This window comes from Setaria italica, chromosome VI, assembly GCF_000263155.2.
Source record: "Setaria italica strain Yugu1 chromosome VI, Setaria_italica_v2.0, whole genome shotgun sequence".
In the NCBI taxonomy this organism is placed as follows: Eukaryota; Viridiplantae; Streptophyta; class Magnoliopsida; order Poales; family Poaceae; genus Setaria; species Setaria italica.
In genome coordinates, this window is record NC_028455.1 from 24,056,543 (window position 1) to 24,070,577 (window position 14,035).

The 14,035-nt window shown below is 43.2% G+C and overlaps 1 protein-coding gene and 1 long non-coding RNA gene across 2 annotated transcripts; one reads left to right on the forward strand and one right to left on the reverse strand.

The window, feature by feature from the left end:
- Window positions 1-594: 594 nt before the first annotated feature.
- Window positions 595-3,484, reverse strand: LOC111257625. Its single transcript, XR_002678175.1, has 2 exons — window positions 3,279-3,484; window positions 595-1,040 (listed from the first exon to the last, which is right to left on the reverse strand). It is a non-coding gene; the product is annotated as an uncharacterized LOC111257625 (long non-coding RNA).
- Window positions 3,485-6,066: 2,582 nt separating this feature from the next.
- On the forward strand, window positions 6,067-7,142 carry LOC101771790 (thionin). Its single transcript, XM_004973302.4, has 3 exons — window positions 6,067-6,429; window positions 6,522-6,590; window positions 6,684-7,142. Exons 1-3 carry the CDS (start codon window positions 6,171-6,173, stop codon window positions 6,782-6,784), a joined length of 429 nt encoding a protein of 142 aa, XP_004973359.1. The 5' UTR covers window positions 6,067-6,170; the 3' UTR covers window positions 6,785-7,142.
- The last annotated feature ends 6,893 nt before the right edge of the window (window positions 7,143-14,035 follow it).

Below are 14,035 nucleotides of genomic sequence, written 5' to 3' on the forward strand. Positions count from 1 at the left end.
AACATCGACAAAACATATAAACCCAGCTCAGTAGCTCAAGCATCAACTAAAACTGCTGAATTAAAATAACATAACATTGTGTAGTTCATCATGATGATAACTAACAGAACCGAAAAGCCTAACTGGGTAAAAGAGCAATTCGTTCATAATGCTTCAGCACTTACATCACCGGAGTATGCAACTGGCGGCGTCGCTTACGTCACCATCACCGCACTTGGCGAGTAAAGGAGGAAGAGGTGGCATAGTAATCGAAGAGGAGGCCGCTGCCGGCGGGTTTAGACTACGTGGAGGTGTGGGTAGGGTTAAGGTGGCTCTGTGGACGAGTATATATAAGAGGTCTGGGCTTGTTAGAATAAGATAACATTCTAACTGGCCAAATTCGGATCCGGTTAGAATAAATTGTTCTAACCAGCCCTAATTCGAGGTGGTAAGGATAAGTTAACATTCTAATCAGCTCTATTTGGAGCCCGATTGAATGTTCTTGTTATTCAAAAAAAGATCAAGTTCATCAATTTTTTTCTAGAAAAACATCAAGATAATTTAAACACGATATATAACAAGATTAATACATTTAAAAATTGTTTTCTCCAATAATTAACGATATTTAACAAATTCAAAAAAAATCCAAATTAACAGAACACAATAACCAATTGTTCGAAAAAATCAAAATAGTCCACACAGTATCATATTACAAATTCAGAAAAATATCAAAATAATCCCTGATCCACTCGATACCGTCGTAGAACTTTGAAATACTGAGCTTCTTGATTCATCTGAGGTCCACGTACTCGTCTCAGTAACACTAGTGGTGGCCATGCATCTTGTAGATGTCTTCTAACGAATCAAGCTTGACATACAAGGTCGTGCCTTTCGCTCCTTGAGGATTGCTTATGACGTTTCTGCAAATAACGAAGCATTGCTTTCTCCAACATGCTCATTTTCTTCGGCTTATCCCAAGGGACAACTATGGTTTTCCCCTTGCCGGAAGAGGAACGATGATCGCCCCCACCATCGCCACTTCCTCCAGTAGCAGAAGCCATCTATGTACAAAAATTCATACCTTAGCACTACAGAACTTGTTGAACTTGAAGACTGTGATCATTAGGCGAGCATGTTCTCAACTGGGCGGCACCGCACTTCGTCATGGAAGAGCTTCGATTTTACAAAAAAGGGGACATGATCTTCCATGATGTCCGTATCCGCTCTTTCTCGTATAATCAGAGCTCCTCCTTAACATACGATGCTGCTCGGCGAAGAACATGCTCACCGAGATGAACACGGTATGCAAGTTCAACAAGTATGGATTTGAAAAACCATATTGAATTTGACAAGACAAACTATCTAGACAAGGGTAGCATCATTCTTAAACCACTGCAAGGATACGTACTATATATGACACATCAATCTCCCTCACATTCTAGCTCAAAATACCTCTCCATTTTCTACTTCACATTCTAGCAAATAAACTATCTATCTCCATTCTACACATCAAGTTGTTTTAACTAATACAAATCGTATATAACAAGCAAACTATCCATCACATTCTAGCTCAAAAACATGTATAAATACAAATCCTCTTCATTCTCCCTCTTTCTAACAAACAAACTCATTTTTCTCCCTCTCTAAAGCATAAATTAAAGCGTAACATGAGGATGAGGTAGCAAACCTTCACAACACATTGGATGAGTGAAATTCCCACGAAAATGAGGGAAAAAAATTCGGGCAGCACCTCCCTTGCTTCGGCACCTCTAGAGAGTAGGTGAAGCTCAGTTCTCTATTTTTGTGGTGGACTGGCTTGGGCTGGAGGAGGAAGAAAGGCCTCTATCTTGGTATATAATGGGGGATGAGTTTTTATCCCAGTTAAAAGCTCCAACCGAGACAAAACGGCCAATCTTTTGTCCCGGTTGGAGCCTCCAACCGGGACAAAAGGGGCACGCCATCGACGCCCGGGAACTAGCCGTTACAACCGGGACTAAAGGGGGGCCTTTAGTCCCGGTTGCAAATACCAACCGGGATTAAATCTCCCCTCCATTTTTGCCTACCGTGGTGCGCCCCCTTTTATCCCGGGTCAACTTTAAACCGGGATAAAAGGGGGCGTATCGAAGATCAGTTCTCTACTAGTGACCCCTCCCCACCTATCTCTCTCCCTCCATGCTCCTCGATCTGTGCCTCCCCTCCCCTCCCCTTCCACTCGCCCCTCACCGACGGTAAGGAGCAGCGGCGGGGCGAGGTGAGGTGGCGGCAGCAATGGCAGGTCGTGGGTCGCAGCGGAGCGGCTACGGTAGGCAGCCAGACGGGGCAGAGCGGCGGGGCGGGGTGGAGGCGGAGGCGGCGGTTAGAGGCGGAGCGGCGAGGCGGAGGCGGAGGTGGAGGCGGAGTGGTGGGACGGCAGGGCCGGGCGACTAGTATAGGTGGGCGGGCGGAGGGCGGCGACGGTGGAGCGGGCGGAGGCAGAGGGGCAGTGGGGGCTGCCGGCGGGGGGTGCGGTCGGGGATTTCAATTTTTTTTTAATTTTTTAACACCTTTTAGTCCAACTAGTTCTAAAGGGACCCCTCTAGTATCAAAATTGCTAGTACCGGTTGCACAACCGGTACCAAAAGGGTTCCTAACTGGTACTAGAGCCACTTTCCCTGGTAGAGACTTTTTTACCGGTTAGAATATGTTATTATTTTAATCAGCTTTCGCTGATCGCCAGTATGATTTAGTACCTAATTTTACTGGCGATTGTTACCGCTGACACGGATTGGGTATAGTCCTAACAGTGTATAACTACGGCACTACATTTGTTAACCTATAACTACTTGTATCGATTAGCCCTGGTTAGAATACTGTCAAGGCAGCCAGAAATTTTTTTTTTGCCAATTCTGCTATCCATGAGATCCATGACTAGTACCGCAATGTAATGAATGAACTGCACAAATAACTGATGCACACAAAGGAATATGCACTTGCACGCTAGACGTTCGTAACAACAAATTACTCTCATCACCAATTGAACATAATAGATTAAACATTAACCGAACAGAATTCAACACGTACATCAACACGACAAAGCAGTTTAAACATCAACTGAACAGAACTGAACACATACATCAACTGATGATAATTATCGACATCAACAGAACACATGAACATCAACATCAATAGAACTTAATAGAGCATATTAAACAACAACATCGACAAAACATATAAACCCAGCTTAGTAGCTCAGGCATCAACTAAAATTGCTGAATTAAAATAACACAACGTAGTGTAGTTCATAATGCTTCGGCGCTTACACCACTGGCCGGTCGCTTACGTTGGCATCACCGCGCTGGCTGAACCTCCGACACCCCCACCACGGCAAACGGAGGTGATGGCGGAAGGTGAGGCAACGACAGTAGCTGGTGAGCTCCCGCTCCAATGTCTCGCGAGTGAAGGAGGAGGAGGTGGCATGGGAATCGAAGAGGAGGCCGCCGCTGGCGGGTTTAGACTACGTGGATGTGTGGGTAGGGTTAAGGTGACGGTGTGGACTAGTATATATAAGATGTCTGGGCTTGTTAGAATAAGATAACATTCTAACCGGCCAAATTCGGACCCGGTTAGATTAAATTGATATTCTAACCGGTCCTATTTCTAGGTGGTAAGAATAAGTTAACATTGTAATTGGCTTTATTTGGAACCCGATTGAATCTTCTTGTTATTCAAAAAAACATCAAGTTCATCAATTTTAATCCAGAAAAACATCAAGATAATTTAAGCACGATATATAACAAGATTAATAAATTTAATAATTGTTTGATCCACAAATTAATGATATTTAACAAATTCAAAAAATCCAAATTAACAGAACACAATAACCAATTGTTCAAAAAAATCAAAATAATCCACACACATTAATATATTACAAATTCAGAAATATATCAAAATAATCCCCGATCCACTCGATACCATCATAGGACTTTTAAATACTGAGCTTCTTGATTCGTCTGAGGTCCACGTACTCGTCTCAGTAACACTAGTGATGGCCATGCATCTTGTAGATGTCTTCTAACGAATCAAGCTTGACGTACAAGGTCATGCCTTCCGCTCCTTGAGGATAACCATCTTTGGTGATCTTGAAATGGCAGACGGTGGATGTGCCAAAGGTACGTAACGATCCTTCTAAATGTATGCCACCACAACTTCCGTCTGATCGCCATGGGTGACACCAAGAAGAGCTACCATGCGGCAAGGGACGAACAATTTATCAATTAGTGCCGCTGTCCATTCGCCATCATCTAATCCAGCCATATCTTGATGTATATTTAAGTATAGAAATTAAGATTTAAAAATAAACAGAATAAATTGAGATCGACTATGTATGTATATCAGAACATTAGCTTTTGGAAAAAGGGCTTCGATGGAAGAGAGGCACGGGGCATAGAGACAACAACGAGTGACAATATGTCAGAAGAATACCCGATCACAATTATTGGCTACAGGACGGGCACACACAGCCGATATTTACAGTAGTCAATACCCCTGGTAAATAACCACACCATCAAGAGTAAATAGTGACAATATGCAGTATATACACGACATAGCCTTGGTTGCCGTGGAAGCGCCAGAAGGGAGACAAATAACAGGGACCACAACATCAAGTAGATAGTGACAATATGCAGAAGAATACCCGCGCCTGTTAGCATGTGTGAACTGACCACACCACGAAACGTGATACACGGCAAGCGTACCAAGGCCTTGCTGTGCAGACTATGCATGGACAACACATGGTACCTGACCGCTTTTGGCCTCAGACACATCGAAAAACTGCATCGTTCCACGTTGTACATCCATTGCTAGTTTATCTATATTACATAATATATTATTAGCTATTTGAATAGAATGAACCAATTAAAAAATTGCGTTGTATTTTAGTACCGGCTGCAGGATGGTGTTACCAACCAGTACTAATTGGCCTGTAGGAGTGATGGTTATTAGACTTGGTACTGTTGTTAGCATCATTAACCTAATTGTGCGCGGTATGAATTTGGGGATGCAAAGCTAGCTCTCTATGAATGTGAGGGATGGAAAGCTAGTTCTCTAGTAGTAATTAGCTATATATATATGTCAGTCAAGAAATCGAACACTATGCTGCTACGAGTCACCATCATTTCCTTCATTGACAATCTGACATAGGTGAAGCTGCTTCAAGAATTTCCTTCGCGCAGTCGTGGAGCTTATTGGATTATCACCAGGACGGGACACGGAAATGGCCAGCAATGAAGCTGATTGCCGTCTGAGGAAGATTACATACTTACCTATGAAATGAAGCGATTGCATAGACTAATGAAGCATTGCATATTTGCATGTGAGTGTGGCAGATAATTCTGCAGGACATGATTGCAATCCACGCACCATCGAGAAGACTGGGGCGATGGGGTTGCCTCATCAATAATCACGTGGATGCATGCATGCATGTTCCCGCAACCGGACAAGGGTCTGATATATGGCTATAGTATTACTGAGCCCACATCAATAATTTCCGCTGGTGTATCGTGTGGGAAGAATCAACATACTACACCTCGAGTTCTTGGAACTAACTGACGTTCACATGCAACCTCCACAAGGTGCTGTATATATGCTTTTGACATTCACCTGCCAGTTCGTGTAGAGGACACCCTAACGTATGGTTAATATTATCCATTTCATGAGTAAAATACTGTGATTCAAAAATACTTCAAATCCCTTGAGACAATACTTCTCACTTGACTAACCACTAACCAACCCCGAAACCCTAACTCAACTCCGAACCCTAACACCTAACGGCATAACCACTCCGTTTTGCCAGCCAGATGGAGGAACTGGCTGGGAGGGAGAGAGGGCAGCGGTCCAGGGTTGAAAACGACGGGCGAGCGCAGTAACATGTGGAGGAGGAAGTGCCACGTATTCGTTCACCGCTATTGGGCAGCGACACACAACACGCCCAATAAGATTTTCGCACGGTAGAAGGGCGCCATGTATTCAATAATGTTATTGGTCCTCCATGTGCAGAAGGGCGCGTATGGAATAACAAGTAGGGACACTGCAACTAATCTACTCTGCTCGTCCAGTCCCTAGCCTATAAATAGATGCCATGCTAGCTCTTGTTGTGCTCACAGTTAATCCGATTACACACGAGCTTCTCTCCCTGGCCAAGACACAATCATAGTATGATGAAGAACATGGCACTAGCCGGCAATGGTATGAAGAAGTTAATCCTCGCTGTTCTCTTACTGTGTCTAGTTATAGGGCAGATACAAGTGGAAGCTAAGAGCTGCTGCCCATCCACCACTGCAAGAAATGTCTACAATACCTGCCGTTTGACGGGTGCATCCCGTCCAACGTGTGCAAAACTGTCAGGCTGCCAAATTATCAGCGGGAACAAATGCAAGCCCCCTAACGACCACCTCACCCTTGACCCGGACACTGGTAAATAATAAATTTATCTCACTTGATTTCTTTGTGTTTTGAGTCGTTAATGTATTTTCCATCTGATGAAACGCATTGGTTTTGCATTGAAGAGGAAGTTAATGTGCTTAACTTCTGCAAGTTGGGGTGTGCGTCGTCTGTGTGCAACAACATCAACGCTGGTAAGCACCTTTTGCTCAGACAGAGAAAACAATAATCATTAATTAGCGGCAGCTAGAATCCTATAATCTAATATATATATATAATTTTATCAGCTCTGGGAAATGAAGAGGCGAACGATGCCGTTGAGAGTTGCGACCAAGCCTGCTCTAGCTTCTGCAGCGTGCATGTTGGCAGCGCCACCGTGGTTGCTTAAGCAAATGCATCCAACTAGATCGTCCTTGTGCTGAATAATTGGATATCGTATCCACTTAAAGCTGCCTTGTGTAGTACGTCTTTGTGTCTCTCTTTATATTCCAATAAGGTCGGTGATCTTGATGCCACACACTCAGATGTGTGTTCATCTCCAGATACTACTCCATGCTACCTGCCCTTTGTGTTTTGTTCAATAACTGGGTATCATATCCCAACCAGTATGCCGTCTGTTTTGTGTTTGTTTCCTTCTAGTTCCAAAAGGGTCATCATGATGTTACCTTCTTTCAATATGGTGCTTTGCATGACTACTATTGTATGGTACCATCTTGTGGCCAATAAGTACATCTTATCCTATGACCTTTGCTATGACCCTTTGCAAATAAGTAGAAGATTGTTATAAGCGTCAATACTCCTTATAAATTGATCGCTGCTGTGAGTTCCCTTTCAGCTTATCGTAGGCATACATTATTGCTAGCACGGTAAAGCCAATCAACACGAATGATGAAGTAAATGTAGCGGTACTTCTGTATACCAACACCCTTACTTAAATGTACCGGTGTCATTCCCTACTGGCACATATATTCTTATATGCTAGCCAGCTTGTAAAATTAACCAATTAAAATAATTAATTCAAGATAGAAATAACTTATCGGCTTCTCGAAGCATGTGTAATATGAATCGCTTCATCTATATTGCTTTCAGGATTTTGGGTAACTAAATTTAACATTTGCACATACAAATGTTAAAGTACAAATGTTAAATCTAGTTACCCAAGCAGAATATGAATATACTCTATAGTATATATATACTATATAAATCTAGTTAACATTTAGTCTAAATGTTAAATCTAGTTACCTAAAATCCTGAAAGCAAAATGTATAAATATATATCTTTTAAGGCAGTATAAGCTTCGATTCCTATTGCTGCTCTGTTAAATCTCATCTTTCGTTGTGGCCCAACACTCTAGTATGTATGTTGCACCAAGCTTCCTTGAGCCGCTCTGCCCTCTGATTTTGCTGCGTAGGGGAATCTTTATCAGGTTGGGCTGCTTCCAGTCATACGATGTGTGGCTTCATATCTTCTACAAGTTAGACAGGAAACCCGCGTTCTGGAAGATTCTGCAACGTGCACGTTGGCGCTGCCACCGTGGTTGCTTAAGCAAATGCATCCAACTGAATCGTCCTTGTGCTAAATAATTGGATATCGTATCCACTGCTTAAAGCTGCCATGTTTAGTACATCTTTGTTTTTCTCTCTTTATATTCCAATAAGGTCGGTGATCTTGATGCCACACACTCAGATGTGTGTTCATCTTCGGATACTACTCCATGCTACCTGCCCTTTGTGTTTTGTTCAATAACTGGGTATCATATCCTAGTCAGTGTGCCATCTGTTTTGTGTTTGTTTCCTTCTAGTTCCAAAGGGGTTATCATGATGTTACCTTCTTTTGAGGTGTCTATGACTTTGTTAATATCAATATTAACCAATTCAATCTATCTTAACTATTTGTAAGGGGTATGATGTATGCATGATTATAACAATGATTGCGCATACAATCACTGCCAAAGAAACGGTCAATACCATAAAGACATATTACAGACAATTCTCATAATTTATAATGAATATACATATTCACTACTGCAGAGACTGTCATTTGTATCAGCTCATACGTGCCAGGGCAAAGGTCACCCTTGCATTAAAAGTACATTTGCACGGTAAAGATAACCAACACGAATAATGAAGTAAACATGCCGGTGCTTTTGTACACCAACACGCTTACTTAAATGTACTGGTGTCATTCCTCACCGGTAGCCGGCTTGAAAATTAACCAATTAGAACAATTATTTATTGTATCGGTGTGAATTTTGACCTATTGGAATATGAATTTGACCGTTACTGCATTCGTCAAGACTCAAGAGAGAAATAACTGATCGGCTTCTTAGAGCGTGTGCAATGTGAAATCAAGGACTGGATGGAAGTTGAAGCGCTAGCTTCATCTTCCGCTGCATGTTAATTGCTTGGATAAGAAGTTGTAGCCGCGTATATAAATAGTCCCGCTGATGCTGTGCTCCGAAGTCTATACTATATATGCGAAAACTAGATTGCTTTCAGGATTTTGGGTAACTAAATTTAACATTTGTACATAAAAATGTTAGTTTACGAATGTTAAATCTAGTTACCCAAGCAGAACAAGAAGATAGTATATACTATATACTATGTAAATCAAGTTAACATTTAGTCTAAATGTTATATCTACTTACCCAAAATCTTGAAAGCAAAGAAAGAATAAGTATATATCTTTTGTTGGAAAATTGGTCCACGGAGAGTGGCCTCGTTCGTTTCACCGGGATGGAATTCCAGTCAGGATTACTTCCAAGTCCGGTTTAAGTGATTCCACCCATGTCACTCAATTCGGCTAGGATTCATTCCAGGGGTGAGGAGGTATGGTTTCAATCCGGGCCATCTAATGTAGAAGGATTCCAATCCAGGCCGGTTTTCGTTCTAGGCTAGACTAAAACGAACAACACTTTCAATGCAAGTCTGGTTTCAAACCGGGCCACTTCAAACCACCCGGAATGGACCTCATTCCGGGCCAATCCGGTGATAACAAACGAGGCCTTAATGGAATCCCAAAGCAAGAGTTCAGTGGCATTCTATAGTCCCATGCTGCTAGTTTGAGTTGGTCGAAGCCAACTTAAATAGGAGAGCTCTCTCACTTCTCTAAAAATGTAACTGAAGGAGAGAAGGGGGCTTGGGTTACACAACGCACGCACGCACGCATATTTGCATTCTTTTCGCGTAACCGACCGCGTGACTTGAAACTTGCGACGTAGCGTGCTGCTAAGTCAAGTTGATATAACCTTTTTGCCGTTTGCGTGTAATCTTTTGACAACGGTCATTGGAGGTGATAAGCACGCAGTCAATACCTTAATCCTGAGTTAATAGGGCGGTTACTACTGCCAATTAGTGCAGCAATTTTGTAGGGGAAACGGTTAGCAGAGGGCTACCGTCTTCTCTATAAGAAGTTTTGGAGACGTTCAGGAACACACATGTACATGTGAGAGACCCACGGATTCCTTCCCTTCTCCCTTTTCCATCTGGTGAAGTGTGCTATGGTACTGAGCTGCTGGATCTCGCCGGCTCTTCTCCTTGGCGTGCACCGAGGAGGAGGGTGAGCGGTATCTCTGAGCTATTGCCGTCAGGAAGCCTGCACGAGGGACAACAATAAAGTTTTTAGGTAGCGCCTGCCTAATCTTCGATCTGCACTGCAACGTGTAACCCTGCAGCAACTCTACACGAGGACGGAGCACTAATCTGTAAGTCCTAGATTGGTTTCTTACATAGTTGTAGGTTACACAAGATCTAGAATGGTTACATACCAATTATTATGGGTTACATGATGTTTTGTACGGTTTCGTCTATTTTGCATATGCTATTTTTTCTATTTTGCATATGCTATTTTTACATACCGTTTACATGCATATGTTAATGGTTACACCTAGCTATTTGAATCTAGAATTGGGTTACATAGCAGTAGCAATGAGTTACGTAATATGCCTCACGTTTATATCTGGTAGAATTTAACACGTATCTCCAACATATTTTGAGGCAGTATAAATTTCAATTCCTTTTGCTGCTCTGTTAAATCCCGTCTTTCGTTGTGGCCCAACACTCTAGTATGCATGTAGCACCAAGCTTGTTTGAGCCGCTTTGTGCTTTGATTTTGCTGCGTAGGGGAATCTGTATCAGGTTGGACTGTTTCTTTGTCTTGCGATGTATAGCTTCATATCTTCTAGAGGTTAGACAGCAAAACCCGCATTCTCTTAAGGCAACAACCCGAAGAATCTGCAGCGCCTCTGATATATCACTGCTGCAGAAACGATCTTTAGTACTGATCTCCAACCCTCTTTAGTATCGGTTGGGCAACCAGTACCACTATGTCGGTACTAAAGGGAGTTCTCTAGAATCGGATCAAATAACCGGTACTAAAAGGGCTCCTTTACTACCGGTTGGTAACAACAATAGGTAGTGACTTTTTTGCACCCAAAAAATTAAAGAATAACAGCCGGGAGGCTCGCACACACACGCATCATGAGTAATATGCGCGTGCATGGTTTGTGGGATTTCAACCCACGACCAAGCTATAAGAACGTAGTTACAACAAATCAAACACTTAGACATTTTAGAGCATCCCAAATAACTACAAATTCTATAGTTTACCATATACCATAAAATATTAGTTAAAATAAGAGCATACACATGTCGGAAGAGTCCCAATGCACCGGTTGAGGATCAGACCAGGCACTTTGAATGCACATGCCATAAGATAATTCTGCAGGACAATGATTGCAATAATGGACCATCGAGAAGATAGGGGCGATGGGGTTGCCTCATCAATTATCACTTGGCGCAACAAGACCAGCAAAGTCTTTATCGACAGGGGTGGATCAAGGGGTGGGGCAGGCAGAGCTCCAGTCCTCCTACCGCCGCTCGAACAATGGAGCCCCCTTAGCCCCTCCATAAATTTTTAGGTAGAAGAAAAAAGAAGAGAAGGGAAGCAAGGGGAAGAAGAGGGAGCCCCTACTAAGTAGGTCGCCATCGTGCTTCCCAACGCATGATCGCCGCACCGCATCCATTCCTCTACAAGCCTTCAGCGTCTCTCCCGCCGCTACCTCTGAACCATGTGCAGCTATAGACCCAACTAGTGTGTTGTCGCCCATCTCAGTCCCAACAGAGCGGCGGCGGCTGCCAACACAAATCTCCCTCCGCCTCTTCTTCACGGTCGATGGCCGCCACAAGCATAAACCTCGCCTTCGCATCCAAGCAAAAGGGTCGTTGGGGTGCCTTCTTGCATCACTTCTCAGCCTCCTTCACTTGCGGCCAGCGAAGAACTGCGCCACCACCTCGGGTGCGTGCCACCACTCCAGGGCCGCTACCCCATGCCTGCGGCCGCCACCGGCCACCACGCGTGTGCAACCGCGTTGCACCGCTTCCCTGCTTTGTGCCACCACTACTGCTGTACCACCAGCTCCACCACCTTGGGATGGTCGCCAGGGTGACTGATTGGTGGATTATTACTAAAAATAAGTTCCTTATTATCTGCAACTACTATTAACTCAGAGATACATGCGTCTTTTCCTTCTCCTGCTAATAGGTCCTAAAATATCTAGGATGCTTTATATTTCTGGACAGAGGAAGTATTTGAATAAAATGAACCAATTTAAAAAAAATGTGTTGTACACTACTACAGAAAGACCTATCAGTGTCAAACCCAAAAATGTCGTCACCGCCAGTTTTAGGCATCGTTGGTGAAAGGTTGGCGGTGATGGGCATCCCCTTCAACAACGGCACTGGAGCCGACGGTGATTGACATTAGAAAACAAAAAAGGGAACCCCACCTAGCCACCCCTGCAACCCAGCCGGCCGTGCCTCCCCTCATGCCCACCACCTCGCCTCCCCCGTGACCCCCCGCCGGCGCCCTTGTGCCTAGCCCCCTCGCCTGCCCGGCCGGCCACCCTCGTCATGAGAGAGAGAGGTGCATGTTGTATAATTGCGTGAATTTTTGAATGTTTAATTTTATGTAAGTTCCATGTAATAAATTGTACAAGTTTTATTGTATATATGAATTCCATATATATATATTTATAATTTAATGTATGGTTTCATGTGTATATTTCAATCATGTGTATAATTAGTAGATTGCCGATTTTCTTTTTCTACTAGACAAGGGTTGATGTATAATTACGTGTATATGTTTATTGTATGGGCAATTAGGACAAGTTTTGTATAAATTTCTTTTATTTCATGGTTGTTGTATGGTTTCATGTATATACATTTATTGTACTACTTGAGACAATTTTAATTTAATATTTCTATGATTACATGTGTGTATAACTAATTGTATTATTAGTTAAGATGGGAGCCAAAGAGGATGAAAGGTATATAATAGAGTAGATTATTGCTGGCGGTAGTGGCTCAAACGTTGCAAGAACCTACACCGAGGGTGAGGGTAGCTAGGTGGACATGTACCTCAACATGTCCAGTGATGGCAATGACGATGAGGAGCACGAGCATGACGTCTATGATAATGCGGAACAAGACATTGCAGAATTGGAAGGTTCTAATGAGGTGTGCTTCATGTTGACGATCTAGTTGGCTTTTTTTCTTTGGTCACACCTTAGTTACCATAGAACTTCGTCTCGGGAGAAGATTGGTGGTGCTATGGTGATTGGAATTTTATTGCCTCCAAATTTGATTTCCATCGAATCATATCCCTTGTATTTATCTTCTTTTTATTTGTGAGAGCATCTTCTTTATGCTTGCAAAACAATTCAAGTGCACATACTACCCCTAGGGTGATGATTGGGAGTAGAAACAATTGCCAACAAAACAACACCACATCCTAAGATTCTTAACTTGTGGCATAATTAATCTAGTGAAAAGAAAGATAAAAACCTAATGGGTGTACGTGAGTGCAATGTGTATATGCATATGAGTGGAAGGCATATAAGCAAAGACAATATTTACACATAGTTCTAAACACGATGTTTACAGCTAGGTTGCTGAATTTCTCCATAGCTATAGAGATTAATTAACCAAGGTCAAAACACGATGTCTATCCCAAGATCAGTAATTCTTTATAGCACAAGAAAAAGAAAGCGCATTGCAAAGTTTATAAACCAACCAATACAGCATGAAAACAAGATGAATAGCTAGCAAGGTTTATTAAATTGAATGATGACGGTCTGCAAGCAAGTTTGAACACCATCTTTACACAAGATTGCAAATGGAAAATGCCCATATGAAGCACTAACATGGATATGAAATCATTCATCATAAAGCGTAAAGAACAACCAAGTAGTTTTTAATGGCATATACATGTATAATATAGTTTAGGTGCTAAAATTGATATTCACAGCTATTTTGGGCTCCAATTCGCGTCCAAACCAACCTAGCCCACAGACCACACCCGGCCGGCCAGCTCATCGGCCCATCTAGTCACTGATCCTTCCACCACCACACTCAGCCCATCAGTCGGTCAGGTCCCGAGCTCCTGCCTGACCTAGTCCGCTACCGCCGCCAGGCGCCAAGCACAGCCGTACGCACTGCACCGCCCCCGTCCACCCATGTCCGCTGCGCGGCAAAGCCGCGCCCCCCAGCCCCCGCGGTGAGATCTCGACGCCCGCTGCCGCCAGACCCCATTAGGCCTCCACCGGCAAGTCCACCCACAGTCCCACACGACCTAGTCCGCT

Coding starts and splice junctions, on each gene's coding strand:
- LOC101771790 (XM_004973302.4), top strand. CDS start 6,171: ATGATGAAGAACATGGCACTAGCCGGCAATGGTATGAAGAAGTTAATC. Junction 6,430..6,521: donor CACCCTTGACCCGGACACTG/GTAAATAATAAA, acceptor TTTGCATTGAAG/AGGAAGTTAATGTGCTTAAC. Junction 6,591..6,683: donor GTGCAACAACATCAACGCTG/GTAAGCACCTTT, acceptor TAATTTTATCAG/CTCTGGGAAATGAAGAGGCG.